Consider the following 23,807-nt stretch of genomic DNA (forward strand, 5'->3'; position numbering starts at 1 on the left):
ATATTGCTCTTTTCTATCATGCTCTCTCAGCTTTGAAGCGGGACTTCTGTCAAGGCATTCCTAACAAGCACCCTTTGGTAGGGCGCAGGGAGTCTGCTGATGTTCACAGGGTTGAGCTGCATTTCACACTGGACATGTTCATCGGACACACTGACAGGAGCCGACGTGATACCTTCTACATGGTACTGTGTGCACTGCCCTTGACAGTCTGGAATATGTTTCATGTTCATCCGTATTTCTATACATTGGCTGCATGCAGTGATGGACTTTGCTGTGCTTTTGCTTTTGTGTGCTCTCTGAACTCTGTGCTGGATCCTAAGGACAAATAGAGAGCTTGCCTTTTTTGCCTCCCTGTATAGCTGCTGTGCCTTGCTGGACCTTGCCTTGCATTCATTGACTGTTTACCTCATATTCAATATTAGAAAAGATGTGGTCCGCAACAAGTTCTCCACACAGATTCCGTAATTTATTTAGGACGTGTCCTTACAGCAAATATAAAGTACATAAGCTGACATGTTTCAGGCCATTCGGCCCTTAATCATAGCACACATATTCAATATATTAGACTCCCTATCTGAGGAATACTCATGGGGGGTACCCTATTGAAAATCAGTTTTTGCATGGAAAACATATCAATTTGAGCAATTGTTATTACCAGAACCAGGTGGCCAGGTGTGAATGTTGTAGTGCATATGTGGTATGAATGAGGGGTGTGCTGATGGCCATTGGGCTGCTTCTTTTTAATTTTAATGTTCTATATATGTGTGTGTTCTTTTGATATTCGATAATTAATAAAAAGTTTTTGATATTTTTTTAAGAAACGTTTTTGTTGTTTGGACTGGAGTATATGCCCTGCTTTAGTACCTCCTAAATTGTTTTGCCTAGTTTAGAAGAACTTCATTGACCTGCTTGATGCCGAGACATGACCTCCTCTCAACAATTTTAAGAAAAACTGAAACACTAATGTGCCTTGTGTCCATCAGCTCAACATCTGTGCCTCTATCAGCTCAACATCTGTGCCTCTATCAGCCCAACATCTGTGCCTGACTTCACTGATACTCCTGTGTCTGAATTGCAACACACCTCTGAAAAATCGAATTGAAAACCTTCCCACAAGATAAAAGTTGGAGCTATAATAATGTCAGATGGTGAGTCCAGCTCCACATTAATGCTTAAAGGGAACCTTAAATGATATGTGACATGATGAGATAGACATTTGTACATACAGTGCCAAGCATACAAATTCCTATTCTGTGTTCCTTTTTCTTTTTTTTTTTTCTGCCTGAAACAGTTAATATTCACCTATGCAACTGACAGTTTCTCTCCAGTCGGGACCTAGTTGGAGTATGTTCGCGCACCTTCATGATAAGGAATTACAGCCATAAAATTCTGGCAGAGAACTGGGCTTCTGAGAGCAGTGGCCATGAAGCATACTTAGGGCTCGATTCACAAAAAGGTGCTAACACAGTTAGCACATCTAAAAGCTTTGGATGTGCAAACTAGGGTGCTAAGTAGTTTGCACGTCTAAAGCTGTTAATGATCGCGCGTTAAGTTGGTCCGCTCGAAACGTTGCACCGGTGCGCGTGAAACAGCGTAAAATAGCTTTTCATGCTATTTTGCACGCGAACGGTTCAGGCTATTTTGCACACGACCAGTGCGCCATTTCCCGCGCACCGCGCAACTTTGCATGCGTAAACACTTGCGCGCACATTAGCGCGTGAAGTGGACGTTTTCGCGTCCTTTTCACTGGCGTGCTATCACTTAGCACTCTTTAGTGAATCGAGGCCTTTGTTTTATACTTCCATGTTAAAAACAAGGGAACATGAATAACTATAAATTCTAAAACTTTTTTGGGGGGGAATTACTAACAAAGTGCTGTTCTAAAAGACATCTTCACCTGACTTGCTGCCTTTGTGATGTTTCCAAGAACAAAATATTTGTTGAGGTTGCTCTCCTGGTTGTATTTGTCCAAGCTCTTCTTTGCAATTTCAGCATATGCAGGATCATTCAGCGGTTGTGAGAAATGACACCCAACACAGCCAATATCATCGCGGGCAGCTGATTCGAAGAACAAAAACAGAATTTTCATCATCTCAGTTTATTTTAAAATGGGTAGAAAATAATAACAACTGTGATCAGGTAACATAGACGTTTCCACCATTAATGTATTATTTAATAAAATGTATGGTAATAAAATACATTTTGTTCCCAATAAACTGGTTCAAACACAATTATTTTTCATCCAATAAAATTTGTGCATGAATATCTCATTAGAACAGTGGTTCCCAACCTTTTTGGAGTCATGACACATCAAACCAAACGTTCAGATCTCCGTGATACGTAGACTAAATGCATGTAATGAGAGACAGCGTTTCCCCACTAAATGCACATAAGAGACAGCGTTTCACCAGTAAATGCAGGTAATTACTCCACGCTACCTTCGAGAAAGCTGGTCGCTTACCAGCGAAACATGTCAGGTGGACCTGGCGTGGGTTTTTAGCTGGACGCTGTGCCCCTGCGAACCTGCCCAATAGCACCGCACACTGGGGGATTTCGATTTGCAATAAGCTTCTGCCTATGCATCCAACCGCATGACCATCTGAGGCTGGAAGGACTTTACATTGGAGGTCCAACTTGGGTGTCAATAACTCCAAGACCCCTATGTATAACAGTTACAGTGGCCGGCATCCTATATCCTGGATACAGGAGCTCAGTACCATCACGGATCTGGTTGAAGTATCTGAAGATAACAAGGTTGTACAACCATTTTTTGACATCCGGATGGTAAGATATAACTGCTAACCTTTATGGAGCTGGCTTCCTATCTTGCATTGCTGGCTATATGTTTCCAACGGCTTACTGGTCTGCATTGTGGCTTATACGCTTACACGCTTCTGATGGATGTGTCGCTGCTTTATGTGCCCTATTGAAGGACATTATTCAGCTAGCTTGAATGAACAGTCGAGCATTTCACGCAGTATCCATTATTGGTTATGCTGGCAGCCAGTGCTGCCTACTACAGCTGCTGTTTGGAACTCTGTTTGTGAACATAGGGCTTCTGGGTTATCCCAGTTGGCTCTTTCCAAAGAAAATAAGAAAATCGGAATCCTCCTCTGTTTTTTGATTTCTGTATCTGGATCTTGCAATTCAGAATATTTTGTGTCAGTATGAGTGTGAAGGTACCGGCATGGTCGCAGGGTGGCCACCCAGCTAATTTTTAATACTGATTGTTTGTGTGTCTGGTTTTGTCTTTTTGATATAATAAAGGAATATAATCTTAGAAATCTTGACATTAACTGTGGGCTGTGTTAGCTTCACTCTCCACTCCCTCCCTATCCTGTTGTTTATGAATAAATGCAGGTAATGAAAGACAGCCTTTCACCAGTAAATGCACGTAATGAGAGACAGCATTTCCCCAGTAAATGCACATAATAAGAGACAGCTTTTCACCAGTAAATGCACATAATAAGAGACAGCTTTTCACCAGTAAATGCACATAAGAGACAGCGTTTCACCAGTAAATGCAGGTAATGACAGACAGCCTTTCACCAGTAAATGCACGTAATGAGAGACAGCGTTTCCCCAGTAAATGCACATAATAAGAGACAGCTTTTCACCAGTAAATGCACATAAGAGACAGCTTTTCACCAGTAAATGCACATAATAAGATACAACTTTTCACCAGTAAATGCACATAATAAGAGACAGCTTTTCACCAGTAAATGCACATAATGACAAACAGCCAGTTGTCCCCAGTATATGTAGCCAGGGATATATGTGCCCAGTATATGTAGGCAGGTGTATATGTCCCCAGTATATGTAGCCAGAGGTATATGTCCCCAGTATATGTAGCCAGAGGTATATGTCCCCAGTATATGTAGCCAGGGGTATATGTCCCCAGTATATGTAGCCAGAGGTATATGTCCCCAGTATATGTAGGCAGGGGTATATGTCCCCAGTATATGTAGTCAGAGGTATATGTCCCCAGTATATGTAGCCAGGGGTATATGTCCCCAGTATATGTAGCCAGGGGTATATGTCCCCAGTATATGTAGCCAGAGGTATATGTCCCCAGTATATGTAGCCAGGGGGTATATGTCCCCAGTATATGTAGCCAGAGGTATATGTCCCCAGTATATGTAGGCAGGGGTATATGTCCCCAGTATATGTAGGCAGGGGTATATGTAGGCAGGTGCATATGTCCCCAGTATATGTAGGCAGGTGTATATGTCCCTGGTATATGTCCCCAGTATATGTAGCCAGCGCCCCCCCCAGGAGGAGAGAGCGAGGGGTGCTCTCAGGGTGCTCTCCCTCCCTCGCTCTCTCCTCCGGAACAAAGTGCGGTGTCTGGCAAAGGGGCGGAACTTACCTTCCGTGTCTCTGTCCCGTCTCGTCTCGTCGCCGGCGCGGGATGATTTGCCACTACTCTGGCCTGATCCAGACCAGAGCAGCGGCTGCAGAACCAGAACTCCCGGCCGGCGCTTGGAGTGACACGGAAGGTAAGTCCCGCCCGCTGCCAAGTGCCACCACAGTTAGTATCGGAGGGGAGAGTGAGGGAGGCAGAGCACCCTAAGGTGAGAGAAGGGGGGGAGATGGCCCCCTTCTCCGCCGTTGTCCACAGCTCTCCCTCCACTGCGCTGCTCCCCTCCGAGAGAGCCGTGACACATACCCAAAGCTGCCGCGACACATGTATGTGTCGCGGCACATGGGTTGGGAACCACTGCATTAGAAGATATTGGCAACAATTCACTAAGATTATGCTAGTGATAATAAGGCAAGTGAAAACTTCTCACCACATATTGATCAATAGTTAACGTGTTAATTCACTAAAGAAGCTTGCCTTATTAACATGTAGTGATACGTTTTCACAGTAAGCAAGTTCTCTTATCACTCTAGACCTAAAAGAACCACTATTTGGAAATTTATAATAAAAAAAATAAAAACTACTGATACTGAAGTGAAAGCAAGTAGCAGGAAGAGTACAGGGTTAATAGTTAGTTAAATAATAAATCACCATTTATATTAAAATGACAGTCTTGCCTAAAGGTGCGTACACACATGCGACTATAGTCGTTTGTAACGATCGTTCCCCGATCTTTACCAACGACGATCGTTACAAAAAACGAACCACCGACTATTAAGGCAAACGACGAACGAGCCAAATCGCTACAAAAGAAAGTTCTGTCTCGGCGGATTTAAACCAATGACGATCGTTTGCAAAAGTAGTACATCGTTGGAAACGATCGTTCGTACTAGGCTTGACATGCGCATTTCACTATTTCTCCATGGAACTTCTCATTTTTATGCGCAGGCGCAATAGTTGCTTTCTGTGATGTAACGTTCGTTCTAACGATCAGATCGTTACACACATTTTAAAACTACCTTTACTTAGGTCGTTCTTTCATCAATTAAAAGTTCGTTCGTCGTTCTTAACGAACGATCGTTGTCGCATGTGTGTACGTAGCATTAGGATGCTCTTACTAAAAGCTTTTGCTATGCTTCACTGCGGGCCTTGGGAGAGCAAGAAGCAGCTAATGGACCATTTTGGCGCCCCATAGGCACTAACATAGGCACTAATGCAAATATTGGCTATTAGGTGCCCAAAACAGAAATTTGGACATGCGATAATTATTGTTTTGAAATTACTACATTATAGTTTTTGAAATTTTTCATTTTGAAAATTAGAACGTTATAGTTTTTGACATTTTTAATTTTTTTGTATTTACAAATTATTCATTTCCAAAAATTGTTTTGAAATGTATTGTTTTGAACATTACAAGGTTAGGAGGGGGCTTTAGGGTTAGGCATTAGGAAGGGGGGGGTTATAGTGTTAGGCATCAGGAAGGGGGGTTTCAGGGTTAGGCATCAGTAAGGGGGGTTATAGGGTTAGGCATCAGGAAGTGGGGTTTCAGGGTTAGGCATCAGGAAGGGGGGTTATAGGGTTAGGCATCAGGAAGGGGGGTTTCAGGGTTAGGCATCAGGAAGGGGGGTTATAGGGTTAGGCATCAGGAAGGGGGGTTACAGGGTTAGGCATCAGGAAGGGGGGTTATAGGGTTAGGCATCAGGAAGGGGGGTTATAGGGTTAGGCATCAGGAAGGGGGGTTTCAGGGTTAGGCATCAGGAAGGGGGGTTTAGGTGTTAGGCATCAGGAAGAGGGGTTTCAGGGTTAGGCATCAGGAAGGGGGGTTACAGGGTTAGGCATCAGGAAGGGGGGTTTTAGGGTTAGGCATCAGGAAGGGGAGTTTTAGGGTTAGGCCTCAGGAAGGGGGGTTTTAGGGTTAGGCATCAGGAAGGGGGGTTATAGGGTTAGGCGTCAGGAAGGGGGGTTTTAGGGTTAGGCATCAGGAAGGGGGGTTTCAGGGTTAGGCATCAGGAAGGGGGGATATAGGGTTAGGCATCAGGAAGGGGGGTTTCAGGGTTAGGCATCGGGGTTATAGGGTTAGGCATCAGGAAGGGGGGTTTTAGGGTTAGGCATCAGGAAGGGGGGTTATAGGGTTAGGCATCAGGAAGGGGGGTTTCAGGGTTAGGCATCAGGAAGGGGGGTTTTAGGGTTAGGCATCAGGAAGGGGAGTTTTAGGGTTAGGCATCAGGAAAGGGGGTTTTAGGGTTAGGCGTCAGGAAGGGGGGTTTTAGGGGGGTTATAGGGTTAGGCATCAGGAAGGGGGGTTTCAGGGTTAGGCATCAGAAAGGGGGGTTATAGGGTTAGGCATCAGGAAGGGGGGTTTCAGGGTTAGGCATCGGGAAGGGGGGTTTCAGGGTTAGGCATCGGGAAGGTGGGTTTCAGGGTTAGGCATCGGGAAGGGGGGTTTTAGGGTTAGGCATCAGGAAGTGGGGTTTTAGGGTTAGGCGTCAGGAAGGGGGGTTATAGGGTTAGGCATCAGGAAGGGGGGTTATAGGGTTAGGCATCAGGAAGGGGAGTTTCAGGGTTAGGCATCAGGAAGGGGGGTTATAGGGTTAGGCATCAGGAAGGGGGGTTATAGGGTTAGGCATCGGGGTTATAGGGTTAGGCATCAGGAAGGGGGGTTTCAGGGTTCGGCATCAGGAAGGGAGGTTATAGGGTTAGGCATCAGGAAGGGGGGTTTCAGGGTTAGGCATCAGGAAGGGGGGTTTTAGGGTTAGGCATCAGGAAGGGGGGTTATAGGGTTAGGCATCAGGAAGGGGGGTTATAGGGTTAGGCATCGGGGTTATAGGGTTAGGCATCAGGAAGGGGGGTTTCAGGGTTAGGCATCAGGAAGGGGGGTTATAGGGTTAGGCATCAGGAAGGGGGGTTTTGGGGTTAGGCATCAGGAAGGGGGGTTATAGGGTTAGGCATCAGGAAGGGGGGTTTCAGGGTTAGGCATCAGGAAGGGGGGTTATAGGGTTAGGCATCAGGAAGGGGGGTTTCAGGGTTAGGCATCGGGGTTATAGGGTTAGGCATCAGGAAGGGGGGTTTTAGGGTTAGGCATCAGGAAGGGGGGTTATAGGGTTAGGCATCAGGAAGAGGGGTTTTAGGGTTAGGCATCAGGAAGGGGGGTTTCAGGGTTAGGCATCAGGAAGGGGGGTTATAGGGTTAGGCATCAGGAAGGGGGGTTTCAGGGTTAGGCATCAGGAAGCGGGGTTATAGGGTAAGGCATCAGGAAGGGGGGTTTCAGGGTTAGGCATCAGGAAGGGGGGTTATAGGGTTAGGCATCAGGAAGGGGGGTTTCAGGGTTAGGCATCGGGGTTATAGGGTTAGGCATCAGGAAGGGGGGTTTTAGGGTTAGGCATCAGGAAGGGGGGTTATAGGGCTAGGCATCAGGAAGAGGGGTTTCAGGGTTAGGCATCAGGAAGGGGGGTTTTAGGGTTAGGCATCAGGAAGGGGGGTTTCAGGGTTAGGCATAAGGAAGGGGGGGTTATAGGGTTAGGCATCAGGAAGGGGGGTTTCAGGGTTAGGCATCAGAAGGGGGGGTTTCAGGGTTAGGCATCAGGAGGGGGGGTTTCAAGGTTAAAAACATTTCAGAAGAAAGTGCAGCAGAGGTTTTTCTTTTTGCGCCAACTGCAAAAAAAATGGAATACCATGTGAGCTGCTTAAAGTGGACCCAAATTAAAAATACAAGATTTCAGAAATAAAATCTATTTTCTAAATTATAATAATAAATAGCAGCCTTTTTTCAGCTGCATGATGACAAATATAAAATATTTTACATTTATTGGAGGAACCCCTCCCTTCCTTTCATATTGCCAGGACAGAATCCGGCAAACTGCTGGAGTAGGTGGTGTCCGGCAATGGAGGAATTGCTAATGGCTGCCACCTGTATAACCCTAGTTATGAAAAGAGAAGGGTGAAAAGCAAGCACTGAAATGCTCATAGGCTTGAAGGAGTGTTTATTTCTCTTTGTATGTGTCAGAGTGGTGCAACTAAATATTTTTAATTAAAAAAATGTTTGGTTTGGGTCCGCTTTAACAGCTTTAACACCTCTACCGCTGAATCCATTTTTTGATCCTCCCTCATAGTCTGGTATGCCGGCTGGGGCAACCACTAGAGCCAAGTACAAACAGCGCTGCAGAAAAGATCATAGGATCGCTCCTGTCACCTCAAGACCTCCTCCACACTGCCAGAATGAGGACGAGGGCCACCAGGATTTCGCATGACCCCTCCCACCCAGGCAGTCGTTCCCTTGAGCTCCTCCCATCAGGCCGCTGTTTAAGAGCCATCCCCTACAGAACCACCAGGTGCAGGAGCACCTCCTTTCCCCAAGCAGTTCTCCTACTGAACTCCAGCCCCCCCCAGGCCCCCACACACACACACACAAATACCCCACACACACACGCCAGGTAAGCCTGTCTGTGGCACCCTAGTTTCTTGGCCAGCATTAATTCCCTTGATGCCCACCCCAAACTCCAAGCACTCCTGTGCAGAACTTTCCCCACACCATAGCTGTTCTTGCTTGTCCCCTTTGCTCTGAATGTATGCTTCTCATTTTTTTGCCTGTACAAACGCTCATGCTGTCAATGCTATGTCTGTCTTTGTGCTGGTGCCATTGCCATGTGTGCCACAAATAATTCCAGGTACGTGTCAGGGCAGCACGGTTGCGTAGTGGTTAGCACTCTTGCCTTGCAGCACTGGGTCCCCGGTTTGAATCCCAGCCAGGACGACATCTGCAAGGAGTTTGTATGTTCTCCCCTCTGGGCAATCACCTCATGGGTTTCCTCTGGGCAATCCGGTTTCCTCCCACATCCCAAAAACATACAGATAAGTCAATTGGCTTCCCCTGAATTGGCCCTAGACTATTATACATGCACTACATGATACATACATAGACATATAACTATGGTAGGGACCAGAGCCTTTGGGGGTGGAAAGTGGGTCAATCGCCCCAGGCCCCGCGCCTGAAGAGGCCCCGCACTCTCTGCAGCGGTGGGGAGAGCGCGCATAGTTGTTAACTCACGTTTCTTCCTCCGATGCTCACAGCTTCCATCTCTTTCCTGTCCCGGCATCTGTGTATTGGTAACAACGCCCCGTGTGGTGACATGCAGTCACGTCATCCCAGGGGGCGCTGTTACCAATACACAGATGCCGGGACAGGAAAGAGATGGAAGCTGTGAGCATCAGAGGAAGAAAGGTGAGTTTTTAACAACTATGCCCGCTCTCCCCACCGCTGCAGCCACCTTCCCATCTAACATGTACTGCAGGCACCTATCTAATCTATACTGCGGGGCACCTACCTATCTAATCTGTACTGCAGGGCACCTATCTAATCTATACTGCAGGCACCTATCTAATCTATACTGCGGGGCACCTACCTATCTAATCTATACTGCAGGGCACCTATCTAATCTATACTGCAGGCACCTATCTAATCTATACTGCGGGGCACCTACCTATCTAATCTATACTGCAGGCACCTATCTAATCTATACTGCACACACCTATCTAATCTATACTGCGGGGCATCTACCTATCTAATCTATACTGCAGGCACCTATCTAATCTATACTGCAGGCACCTATCTAATCTATACTGCCGGCACCTATGTAATCTATACTGCGGGGCACCTACCTATCTAATCTATACTGCAGGCACCTATCTAATCTATACTGCGGGGCACCTACCTATCTAATCTATACTGCAGGCACCTATATAATCTATACTGCGGGGCACCTACCTATCTAACCTATACTGGGGGCACCTACTTATCGAAACTATACTGCAGGCACCTACCTATCTAACCTGTACAGAGTGTGTGATTCCACAGTGTGTGCGTGTGTTACCACAGCGTGCGTGCGTGTGTGTGTGTATCCACAGCATATGTCTCTAGGCCCTGCATATGACACTCGCCCCAGGCCCTGCGTACTCTAAGGCCACCTCTGGTAGGGACTAGATTGTGAGCCCCTCTGAGGGACAGTTAGTGACAAGACAATATACTTAATACAGCACTTCGTAATATGTCGGCGCTATATAAATACTTACATAAAATAATGTAATTTATACTTGGCGTTTCAAGAATTTAAACGCCAAGAGCTGTAAAAGAATTTTACAGCTCGCCTCTATCAAGTTCTAGCTGTAAAGCCGTCATTATACTTTACAAACTCCAGTCATGATTTTTTTTTATGTCAAATCATAATGTCATCATTACATTTTATATTCTGCTATTGATATTTACTATACCTGGTTGCAAAGTGCAGTCGTAACTGTGTAGTTGAGCAATCCGTTTTGCTTTGCTAAGTTGAAAGATCACCTTGCACTGCCCGAACACCTAGAAAAATCACACGAAGGCAAAAAAGAAGTATTCAGGTGTTTTTGTTCACACATGATCAACATAACAACAACCAGGGCCGGATTTCTGGAAAGGCCAGGAAGGCCATGGCCTAGGGCCATAAAATTAGATAAGATAAGAAGGGCGGCATGACTTGGAGAGAGAAGAGGTCATATGTCAAACTAAATCATCTCTTCTGGTCCCGCAGCGCAGCCAGCCAGCGTCCTGCTCTGCACTAATAGCTGAATTCCAGAGTTCCCCAATCCCTGCATCTCTCTCACTTCCTGATGTGTTAAAACAATCAGGATCAATCATAACGGTCACCTGATAATCCATTCCTTTGTATGATAGACTTACAGATCGATGTGAGAAATACCAGAGATTTACATTACAAAGCAGATAAAACTAAGTTCCGCTGAGTTTTAATGCAGGCATTCCCAAACATCAGTGGTTCTTCACCTCTTTTACAGCTTTGACACTGACCCCAGCAGTTGTTAATTTATCTAATCCTAATTTATGACTGTGTTTTTCTTTTTTTTTCCCTAGTAGCAGTGGTCGCTTCTCTTTCTTAGTTAACTCTTTCCTGACTCATTTTCTGTCCTCCAGCTCCTACCATCTATGAGACTGCAGGATAAAAAATGCTGTTTTCTTCCCTTTCATTGCTAAACTCAGGGGCGTAGCAATAGGGGTTGCAGAGGTAGCGACCGCATCGGGGCCCTTGGGCCAGAGGGGCCCCGAAGGGCCCTCACTCAACTACAGTTTTAGCTCTCTATTGGTCCTGTGCTCAAAATAATCACTTCTATAGATACTTTGAATAGCAGTAATCATTAACAAGCTGTTCCCCATCCTCTTCTTTCACCTCTGACTCTGTAGTTGCCATTGGCAGGTTTTGGTGCGCCGTACCAATTGTTATGTATAGAGTGCTTGGGGGGCCCCAATGTAAAACTTGCATCGGGGCCCACAGCTCCTTAGCTACGCCACTGGCTAAACTGTCATTTTAAATGACACCTGAGCAGTGGTGCTCATCCAATATTTGGGTATCCGAACTACCCAGATAATCTGAACTTTTTCCACTATCCGAACTTTGAATAGCAATTCGGATATTTTTTAAAATCTGAATAGCACTATCCGAGCAAACTCGGATTTCCCATCTGAGAGAGAGAGGGGGATTTTAAGTCCCCGCATCATTAAAAAACATGATGCTACATGCATCATTTACCCTAAAAAAAAGTTTTAAAGGCAATTTAAATAAGCCTTCTTCAGACTTTGTTCCCGTATACTATCAATATGTTAGAGCACACCACCATATGTACATTCAGCATTCAAAAGAGATGCATAAATTTTTCAGCAAATATAAATAAATGTCATTCAGATGCTTTAACCTTCCTGGCGGTAAGCCCGAGCTGAGCTCGGGCTATGCCGCGCAGGAGGCTATCTCAGCTTCTGGTGGGGCGATTCGCCCCATTTAAAGTGCTGTGCGCGCAGCTAGCACTTTGCTAGCCACACGCACAGCATGAACGCTGCCGCTCTGCGGCGATCGTCCACACGCAGCGGCGGAACAGGGCCCCCACCAGAGCCCTGCGCTGCCCGGACCAATGAGTTCCAGGCAGCGCTATGGGCTGGATCGGAGGTGTCTGACGTCAGGACGTCGGCTGACGTCCATGACGTCATTCCGATCGTCGCCATGGCGACAGGAGAAGCCAAACAGGGGAACGCGTTATATATGCGTTCCCCTGTTTGCTATTGATGCCGGCGACGATCGCACTAGAGGGACACATGCGCCCTCTAGTGGTGTTTCATGTAGCTACCACTCTGGTAGCTTTACATGAAACAAAAAAAATAAATAAAAAAAACGGATTTCTGCCTATTTGGCAGAAAAAATCAGCCGCCAGGAGGGTTAAAGCGGAGCTGAACTCTTGCACAGGACAGAAGGAAAACAGAGATATGTACCATGTATGTATTTCGAGAGGCTGTCTAATTCCCCCTCCTCTGTCTCACAAGTTGTAATTTGATCTCTACACTGTGAGTGTCACCTGACTGCCACAACAGCTAAGCTCATTTGAAAACACAGGATGTTAACAATATGTCTGCTTCAATAAAAGCAGGAAGTAGACACACTGCAGATTTATTGCAGGATTTATATTAGCTGTAACAAAAATGTTTTTATCTAAAGGTTATGTTGTTGCGTATCTTTTAGAGCAGAGAGGAAGTTCTGAGTTCAGGTCCACTATAATTACAACAGAACATCCAAAGTGGGTCTTGAGAGGATGTTTGCTACTTACCTGTTCTCTGATTTGGATGGGCTTCTCTCCGTTGCACTGCCCTGCCAGTTGCCACCTGTTGTTGGCTCCTACTGCAGCCAGTCGCACAGAGGACAAAGAAGCAGCGCATGCTCTGGCCACTCGCGCTCCCTGTCATTTCTCGCTCCTGCCCATGGCAGGTACAGTTTTATGCATTCTTGACAAGTACCGGTCATACATCAGCGTCATTTCTCAAGTATGCATGCCCAGAACACTATCGGCTGCTGTGCACATTCGGGCAGGAGCGCAAATTACAGGAATAATTTGTTGAATGGGGGGCAGAGCAGCACAACTGAGATGAGTCCATTCAAACCAATAATCGCTAGTCAGAGTGTTGGACAATTTTTTTTTTGGGGGGGGGGGGCGCTTGGTTGGTGACAGCAGGCCTAGGGCACTGGAAAGTACAAATCCGGCCCTGACAACTACATTATTTAGTTCAAATTTAAATTATGAAAGATTGTCAATAACAAATGTAACATGATTTCCACATCAGCATGATCCATTATACTTTATGCAGATCATGTACATTTTTTATGCACAACACTACATACCATTTGTAGACCAGGCGATATTAATGAAGAGTACTTTTAACTTTTGTATGTACAAGAACCTACTACCAAGTTTTATGAATGGGAACTAGAGCATCGGGAAAAATCTCATGCTACAGCAGGAGAACATACAAACTCCCTGCAGATTATGTCCTTGATTGGATTCTAACCCAGAAACATACAGCTGAAAAGGAAGTATACTGCTCATCATTTGACCACCAACCACTTTAGTTTTTAAGTTTTTTTGGTGCCTAACATTAGCAAACATCTCTAAGAATGTACTTACAGCCTCATGACGTGGCTTGCCTTGACATTCTTTCCAAAGTTTCCGGCTCAGGACATGACATTCTGTGTCCAAAACATCCAGTGTAATGTAAAATACAGAGCCATGTTCTTCCTGTGGAATAAAAGTGGTAGATCTTAAAGCATTTGTTACAAAATGCATATGATGGCATATTTATTGAAGGCTAAGAAAAGTGTATTGTCAACTAAAGACAACAAATAATTATGCTCCCATCCCAGCCATACCCTTCTTTAACCACTTGAGGACCGCGGTGTTAAACCCCCCTAGTGACCAGGCCATTTTTACTTAATTGGGCCACTGCAGCTTTAAGGCCTCGCTGGAGGGCCGCACAACACAGCACACAAGTGATTCCCCCCCCCTTTTCCCCCCACCAACAGAGCTCTCTGTTGGTGGGGTCTGATCGCCCCCACATTGTTTTTTTTATAAATATTTAAGTAATATATTTTTAAATAAAATTTACGATTTTTTTCTTATTACTTTACCCTCCCTCCCCCTCCCTCCCTTTCCCCAGCCAGCCAGCCAGCCAGCCAATCACGCAATCGGCTGTCATAGGCTTTAGCCTATGAGAGCCGATCACTCTCCTGTGGGCCAGGGGGACAGCCGTGTCACACAGCTGTCCCCAGTACAGCGCTGTTGCAGATCACAGCGCTGTACAAAGTAATTAGATGACGAAACCGCCGTCTAACAGTCTCCCAAGCGGCAATCGCCGCTCGGAGACTGAAGGCGGGGCGGAGCTCCACCCCCCAAGCAGGAGATGCGTGCGCAGCCTGCGCGCGATCTCCTGCTAGCCCCATAGAAGACCTTCACACCAATCGGCGTGGAGCTGTCCTGGGGCTGCCGCACTGCTCACGCCAATTGGCGTGGAGCAGTAGGCAAGTAGTCAACATTGACTATTGCTATCCCACCATGTCCTGACATTTACCCCCACATAACTGATGTTGTATCTAAAACCCTTCCACCATATCATTCTATTCCTCATGTCGTAGCAAGCCCTTTCACCTACCTACTGGAAATTTAACCACCCAATATAAGCCCCTCTAGTTAAAACAAAAACTTCCCGCTCCAGGCTTTAGAGCACCCCAGCACTCAACTGAAATATTCCATCACACCCCAAAATAAAAGAAAAGACCCAAAATACTCACCTCAGGTTTGCAAAACTGGGGGGAGGGAGCAATGCTACCTGGGGAGCCTGGCATAGGTGAGTAGACAACGGGAGAATCCCAGGATGGCCAGCATACAGCAGCGGCAAGCAGCAGATATCAGTAGTGTGCCAGGGTGCCCACACCATAGCAGCAGTTAGCGGAGGGTCTAAAAAGATGTTCCACTAACATGGAGCGCCTGTAGGGGTGTCTGGCATGTAGCCATGGTAAACGTTGGCTGTCAGAAGTATGTTGGGGGGCCTTGCATAGTAACACCTGCAAACGATGGTTGCAACGTTAGTACTGATGGGATATAGAGTGGTATTGTTCAGTATGATAGATCCCTATGCTTTCCAGCTCAGCCATCTTGTATATACCAGCCTGAATGGTGACAAGGGGTTAAAGTAAAGTTTAAGGGGTAACAGGGTATAAAGTACAGGGGTAAATGATAAGTGCATGTGTGCCCCCGGGGTTCACCCGGAATGCCTAGATCAACCATTATTTGAGATGGGCCGAACATCAAATTTTAGGTTGGCGAATTTCAAACGCAAATTTCTGCAAAAATTCGCAAATCTGCTCCATAGACTTACATGGCAGGCGAACGGCCACCAACTTTAGTGGCTTAGAGCAAAGCCCCCTTGCATGCTAGAAGAAACACCCCACGTCATTTTTTTTTAAAAAGAGACTCAGAGATGAAAAAAAATAAAAAAGAATCGATACTTACCCGGGGCTTCCTCCCACCCCATAAACACATCTAAGTCCCTCGCCGTCCTCCCGCGGTCTGCCATTAAGCCACAATCAACAGGCTCAGTCTCGGTCTCGTCAGTCCGGGTCTACTGTGCATGCGCAGTAGGTTCGCACATGCCCAGACTGATCACGACTGAGCCTGGTACTGTCAGCGGGCGGACGGCGAGGGACTCAGATGTGTTTATGGGTCTGGAGGAGGCCCCAGGTTAGTATTGATTCTTATTATTTTTTCATCTCTGAGCCTCTTTAAATTTCCCAAACTCTGAACATTAAAAAAAAATGTTTAAAAAAATAGAAAAAGTTGCCAGGGATCTTTATACAGTCATATTGCGGCTGTATAGCGATCCCTGGCCAAAGCGTTGCCACTTCTACTGGGTTTCCAGGAGGTCTGAATGCACTGCGTACGGACTCCCTAGAAACCCTGTGATGAAATTAATTGCTTTTTCATTTGATATATGTAAATTTATACTACCATTAGGTCTGCTACATTATCTGTCATTTACCGCATTTAAATGTATTCTTTTTTCCTATGAAAATTAAAAGTCGATCTTCTCAAAAACTATAAGGTCTTTTTGAAAAATGTTTTCATTGAAAAAATTTTTTCCTCTTGTACCGACTGTCCCCTCCACATACCCTGAAAATTTGGAGTTTCTAGCTCGTATGGGGGCTTTGCTTATAACCGCTAAAGTCGGTGGCCGATCGCCTGCCATTTAAGTCTATGGGTAAAATGTGAACTTTTTAAAAGAAAATTCACATTAACCGCTAACAGTGAACACCTTTTGTTCGTTGCAAACTATTCACTGGCAGAACAGTTCGGCCCATCTCTAACCATTATTGACTAATGGAATATGAGGCCAACAAGTCTGGTTGGTAAAAGGTGTATTGCACTAAGGGGATGAGCTGGAAGAGGAGGACAGCGTGATGCTTTTGGAACTAAAGTAAGGATTGTGTATAGTTTTTAGACATAGGCAAACCAGGCAGATGCCTGGGGGGGGGGGCTGTAGGTAGGGATGGTCGGAATGCCAATTTACGATTCCGCGGTAAATCCGCATTCCGCCATTGCCAATTACCGATTCCGCTTTCCGCTACCAATTCCGGAATTTCCGGAAATCGCGGAAATTCCGCCCAACTTTAACATCGATTTTCTCAAAAACTATAAGGTCTTTTTGAAAACTTTTTTTGCATCTTGTTCAGAAGATTATGTTTAATAAACCCTGTAAATTTTGTGTTTCTAGCACTTAAGGGGGCTTTGCTATTAACCGCTAAAGTCGGAAGATTTTTACTGTAATGTAAAATGCAGAAATCAGGCAGATGCAGATTTTCTGCATTTTAGCTTATAGCAGGTATGTCAAACCAGTCCTTTGAGGGCCGGAGTCCTCACACATTTTTGACACAGCTCAAATTAACTGATGGGTCTGAATCAGGAAAGGTGTGGTCCATCAGGTAGAACACATTCCTCTCTTTCTCAGTCCATCCTAAACACTGGCATGGATCTGGCCCTCCAGGCCTGGAGTTTGACACCTGTAGCTTATAGTAAAAATCCGCCGACTTTAGCGGTTAATAGCAAAGCCCCCTTAAGGCCTAGAAACACCAAATTTTCAGGGTTTATTAAACTGAATCTTGTGAACAAGATGCAAAAAAAGTTTTCAAAAAGACCTTATAGTTTTTGAGAAAATCGATGTTAAAGTTGGGTGGAATTTCCGCGATTTCCGGCAGAAATTTCCGCGATTTCCGGCGGAAATCCGCCTACTGCACTTGCATTACTGATTTCCGCATTCCGATCGGAATTTCGGAAATTGCATTTCCGTGGAATCCGAATGAGCATCCCTAGCTGTAGGGAGGGCACCATAGAACTCTTAGCACACTGTACTTTATAGAATACTTATAGCCAACTGCTAGTTCCACTAACAAAAGAGATGGATAGTAAGTTTAACACCTAAATGTTCACTGCTTGTTACAACTCCAATTTGATTTCCAGGACAATATTCTAACCTGTAAAGGCCCAGGCTGTACATTAACAGTACAGTGTTTATAAAGTAGATACAAACCCCTCGAAACTTATTGGCAGGTTTTGTTATATGGGTTCAGTGATTTTGGGCCGGTCAGATGTACAGTGGTGTGAAAAACTATTTGCCCCCTTCCTGATTTCTTATTCTTTTGCATGTTTGTCACACTTAAATGTTTCTGCTCATCAAAAACTGTTAACTATTAGTCAAAGATAACATAATTGAACACACAATGCAGTTGTAAATGATGGTTTTTATTATTTAGTGAGAAAAATAACTCAAAACCTATATGGCCCTGTGTGAAAAAGAAATTGCCCCCTGAACCTAATAACTGGTTGGGCCACCCTTAGCAGCAATAACTGCAATCAAGCATTTGCGATAATTTGCAACAAGTCTTTTACAGCGCTCTGGAGGAATTTTGGCCCACTCATCTTTGCAGAATTGTTGTAATTCAGCTTTATTTGAGGGTTTTCTAGCATGAACCGCCTTTTTAAGGTCATGCCACAACATCTCAATAGGATTCAGGTCAGGACTTTGACTAGGCCACTCCAAAGTCTTCATTTTGTTTTTCTTCAGCCATTCAGAGGTGGATTTGCTGGTGTGTTTTGGGTCATTGTCCTGCTGCAGCACCCAAGATCGCTTCAGCTTGAGTTGACGAACAGATGGCCGGACATTCTCCTTCAGGATTTTTTGGTAGACAGTAGAATTCATGGTTGCATCTATCACAGCAAGCCTTCCAGGTCCTGAAGCAGCAAAACAACCCCAGACCATCACACTACCACCACCATATTTTACTGTTGGTATGATGCTCTTTTGCTGAAATGCTGTGTTACTTCTACGCCAGATGTAACGGGACACGCACCTTCCAAAAAGTTCAACTTTTGTCTCGTCGGTCCACAAGGTATTTTCCCAAAAGTCTTGCCAATCATTGAGATGTTTTTTTAGCTAAATTGAGACGAGCCTTAATGTTCTTTTTGCTTAAAAGTGGTTTGCGCCTTGGATATCTGCCATGCAGACCGTTTTTGCCCAGTCTCTTTTTTATGGTGGAGTCATGAACAATGACCTTAATTGAGGCAAGTGAGGCCTGCAGTTCTTTAGATGTTGTCCTGGGGTCTTTTGTGGCCTCTCGGATGAGTTTTCTCTGCGCTCTTGGGGTAATTTTGGTCGGCCAGCCTCTCCTGGGAAGGTTCATCACTGTTCCATGTTTTTGCCATTTGTGGATAATGGCTCTCACTGTGGTTCACTGGAGTCTCAAAGCTTTAGAAATGGCTTTATAACCTTTACCAGACTGATAGATCTCAATTACAGTACTTTGTTCTCATTTGTTCCTGAATTTCTTTGGATCTTGGCATGATGTCTAGCTTTTGAGGTGCTTTTGGTCTACTTCTCTGTGTCAGATTGCTCCTATTTAAGTGATTTCTTGATTGAAACAGGTGTGGCAGTAATTAGGCCTGGGGGTGACTACAGAAATTGAACTCAGGTGTGATAAACCACAGTTAAGTTATTTTTTAACAAGGGGGGCAATCACTTTTTCACACAGGGCCATGAAGATTTGGAGTTTTTTTCTCACTAAATAATAAAAACCATCATTTAAAACTGCATTTTGTGTTGAATTATGTTATCTTTGACTAATAGTTAACGGTTTTTGATGAGCAGAAACATTTAAGTGTGACAAACATGCAAAATAATAAGAAATCAGGAAGGGGGCAAATAGTTTTTCACACCACTGTATATGGCCTGGTAATAATTTGCGTATCCTATTCAAAATTATTTTAAGGAACCACATTATTTATTAATTTCTATGTAAACGAACAATTTCTTATTGGTGCCCAAAAAACAAATTGATGTAGGTTATGATCTTCCTGTTCACAAGATTGAGGTAGTGATACCAAGAATGCCTTCCTGGGGTGCCAGAATGGGCAGAAACAGCCCTGCTCTGTATAGAATGATCTTGGCCCCCTTGTTAAACCTATGTGGCACCTGGCATATGTTAAGAGGAAGTACATTTTTTATCTTTTATCTTTTTATATTTGAAAATGAAGAATAACGAATATTAAAAAGTACAGTTTCAGGAGGGGCATAAAATTCTTTTTTTATATTTATTTAAAAAAATAATAAAAATGTAGCCCCTCCTCCTCCAAAGGTTTTATTAACCCTTTGTCACCCATGCTGGCTTCCCCTCTCCTACAAAGCCCTGTCCATATCATGGACGAGAGGCTCATGTCCACCTCTATGCACTTTAGATGGGAGTAACTACTTCCATGTATGTGGGGATAGGTATTGCGGGGACCTATGTGATATCTGGAACTCTCATTTAATAAGGAGACTCCCAGTTGCCTAACCAATGCCTGTGTGATCTGAAGGAAGTCTAAGTAAATGTCAGGGGTGCTAACTCCTGGCCTGGGTAGCCAGGGGGCCATGGTCATATGTTTACCACCAAATTTCCTTAAAGAGACACTGAAGCGAGACTAAATCTCGCTTCAGCTCTCATTTATAGCAGGGGCACGCGGCTGCACGAGGGTCCCTGACCCCCCAACCCACCCCCCGCATACCTTGGTCGTAAAACTTGGTCGCAGATTAGCCCTTCCTAGAGGCAGGGCTAACGGCTGCAGCCCTGCCTCACAGCGCGTCTATCAGACGCGCATCGCCGCCTCTCCCCCGCCCCTCTCAGTGAAGGAAGACTGAGAGGGGCGGGGGAGAGGCGGAGATACGCGTCTGACAGATGCGCGTGGGGCAGGGCTGCGGCGGTTAGCCCTGCCCCAATGCGGAAGCGCTCCCCCGCATTACGGAGGGGATTTGGGGGGACAGGGACCCCCGTTAAGCCGCGGGATAGCGGCGTTTTAGCAGGGGCACACGTGCCCCTGCTATATATGAGGTCTGAAGCGAGATCTATTCTCGCTTCAGACTCTCTTTAAAGCCTTCTTTTTCTATAGTTCAACTCTTTTTACCACATGTGATGCTGCTTGGCACATTTTCATTATTTCAATGCTTTTCAATGGAAAATCTTCATCATGTTTATAAATGTGACCTAATGTGTATGTCATGTACTGTAAATATATCTGGAACAAGCATAAGTTTTAGGCTTGGTTCACATTAGCTTTTGCCAACGGAACCGGCCGTACGGTTCTGTGGTCCGTTCCACTGACAAAAAAATGCAGCAGGACTCAATTTTCCGGACCGTTTCGCTCCGCGGAATGGAAACGGAAAGTTTTGCAGCACAATAAGAACCTATGGAAAACGGACGTTTTACAGCACACTGGTTGAAAAATGGATCAGGATCCAGATGGCCAGATCCGTACGGCCTGCTCTGCAAAAAAACGCAGATGTGAACCAGGCCTAACAGGATAGTGTCATGCACATGCAAGATAATGCTCAGCTAAGACAGTATTTTTATTCCATCTCAACTGAAACCTAAGCATGAGTACAATTCGATGGACGTATGTCTTTTTTCAACCAAAATAACTATGTAACTATGTAACTCTTTCACTATGCTGATTAGTGATTGCTAATGCTAAATGATGAGTTACAAATAAGTTACAAATACAAATAAGTCTTTCTGTGGACACCACTAGCTCATTCACTGCCCAAAATCCCTCCTACTATCTCCATAAGGGCCCTTTTCCACTAGAGCGATTGTGATTGCTGAATCGCAAAATCGCAAATCGCTAGTGATTTTTAAATCGCTAGAGTTGTTACTTTATCATAGAAATCACGAGAAGTATTTTCCACTACAGTGATTAGATTTGGAAATCGCTAATCTTGCTTGCTGGAGCGATTTTTACAATGATAATGCAATGCAAATGAAAATCACAAATCGCAATCGCATAACACAATTAATGAAAAATCGCAATCGCAATCGCTGGCGTTTGTGATTTGTGATTGCGATTGCTAGTGCAAAAGGGCCCTTAAACAGCACAGGATGCTTAGCGATTGCTAAGCAGCATGTCTGTACAGTACTGCTTTCTTAAAATATTGCTCTAATAAGCAATTAATAAATGTAGGGGGACAGAAATTTAGCATGTGCACAAAGCTTAATCTGCAAGCATATTTGTTCATTGCTTCACTTTAACTGTGTTCACTTTGGACAGCAAGTGAGCTTGATACAACAAAAAGTAATGGCCGATGCTCATAAAGGACCCATTTCCACTAAGCCTGAATCCGGGCTGAACCTGCAGCATTTCCACACAGGCGAGTGAGGCAGGGAAATGCTGCCTATCTCTATGATGGGCTTGCAGTCCAGATGGCAGTGTGTACCCAAAACCCTTTGGCCCTGCATGGTGGAAACCGGCCCTCAGTGATTGGTCATGATTAAGGACCACTATCCCGAAAAAGTAGGCAGTTAAAATCTGACAGAACCGACAGGTTTTAGGTCAGTCTATCTCCTCATAAGGGCCTCTCAGGTTTTTTTCTGTTTTCAACAACATTTCCTGAACAGCAGTTTAACTGCCAAAAGATACCAGCCAGCCTCCCTACTCGCACATTATGTTGTTAGGGCCTGTTTCCACTACACACAGATTGGATGCAGAATAGATGCAGAACAATTGACTCCAATGACTGTCTATGGGAAAATCTGCATCGGAAAAATCGCATTTAGTGGAAACAGGCTCATAGGCATTCATTGGAGTCAGTATTCTGCATCCAGAGTCCATGTGTAGTGGAAACAGGCCCTTATGACTTTGCAACTGCTGTGCAGGAAATGCTGTTGAAAACAAAGAAAACCCTGAAAATCCCCATGAAGAGCCTGTCGGTTCTGTCAGATTTTAACTGCCTACTTTTTCGGGATAGTGGGTCTTTAATGAAATCATGACCAATCAATGAGGGCCGGTTTCCACCATGCAGGGCCAAAGGGCTTTGGGTACACATTGCTATCTGGACTGCAAGCCCATCATAGAAATAGGCAGAATAACCCCGCCTCACTTGCCTGTGTGGACTGTGGAAACGCTGCAGGTTCGGCCCGGATTTAGGCTTAGTAGAAACGGGTCCTGCCATCGGCCATTACTTTTTGTCGTATCAAGCTTACTTCCTGTCCAAAGTGAAAACAGTTAAAGTGAAGCAATGAACAAATATGCTTGCAGATTAAGCTTTGTGCACAAGCTAAATTTCTGTCACCCTACTTATTAATTGATTATTAGAGCAATATTTTAAGAAAGCAGTACTGTACAGACATGCTGCTCAGCTATTGCTAAGCATCCTGTGCTGTTTTATGGAGATAGTAGGAGGGATTATGGGCAGTGAATGAGATAGTGGTGTCCACAGAAAGACTTATTTGTATTTGTAACTTATTTGAAGGACTCCAGGTAAGCCATGCTATATCGTAGAAGCTTGTCTAGGCAATAGTAGCCATAGGCTAAGATGCTGAAAACTCACTGCTCGCCAGTTTTGTTTTAAAGGAAACCTGAACTGAGAGGGATATGGATGCTGCCATATTTATTTCCTTTTAAACAATGCAAATTGCCTGGCTATCCTGCTGATCCTCTGCCTGTGTAATTTAGTGTTTAGTCATAGACCGTGGGCCCGCAGATCATGTTTGACTGAATTTGCTTGTTTCAAGTGTGTGATTCAGACACAAGATAGATCAGGAGGACACCAGGCAGCTGGCATTGTTTAAAAGGAAATAAATATGGCAGCCTACATATCCATCTCACTTCAGGTGTCCTTTAACCAGCTAGTGAGGGGCATGTTTGTAGAAGATACTGCAAATCCGGTGTAAGAAAAGTATGTGTAATTTCAGGCATCTGGTTTTACGGTAATTTCTTTCTATATCTGTGTAAGTTATAAAAGTTGTTAGCTAGCACTGCTGGAGCTAAATCAATCTCCTAGTGTTCTTATGCTGGGAACACATGATGCAATTTCCCGCCCAATCGATGGCGATTATTTCCGACATGTTTAATCCGTGTCCGATCAAGAAAGGGATCAATTTTGCAAAGTTATCATTGGAAAATCGAATGGCAAAAATTTTTTTGTTCAGGAGAAATTTGGACATGTTCAACGTCCTGTCCAAACATCAGTCATTTGAACAGGAAATTGCATTGTGTGTTCCCAGCATTA

The 23,807-nt window shown here is 44.8% G+C and overlaps 1 protein-coding gene across 1 annotated transcript in view; it reads right to left on the minus strand.

Moving 5' to 3' along the window:
- Positions 1-23,807, minus strand: part of LOC137571652 (fetuin-B-like) — a 40,356-nt gene that overhangs the window by 13,808 nt on the left and 2,741 nt on the right. The window contains exons 2-4 of the mRNA XM_068281113.1: positions 13,850-13,960; positions 10,628-10,715; positions 1,898-2,058 (exon numbers count right to left, since the gene is read on the minus strand). Of these exons, the coding sequence (XP_068137214.1) occupies positions 1,898-2,058; positions 10,628-10,715; positions 13,850-13,960 (360 nt within the window). The remainder of the gene's footprint in view (positions 1-1,897; positions 2,059-10,627; positions 10,716-13,849; positions 13,961-23,807) is intronic.

This window comes from Hyperolius riggenbachi, chromosome 4 (genome assembly GCF_040937935.1).
Source record: "Hyperolius riggenbachi isolate aHypRig1 chromosome 4, aHypRig1.pri, whole genome shotgun sequence".
NCBI lineage: Eukaryota > Metazoa > Chordata > Amphibia > Anura > Hyperoliidae > Hyperolius > Hyperolius riggenbachi.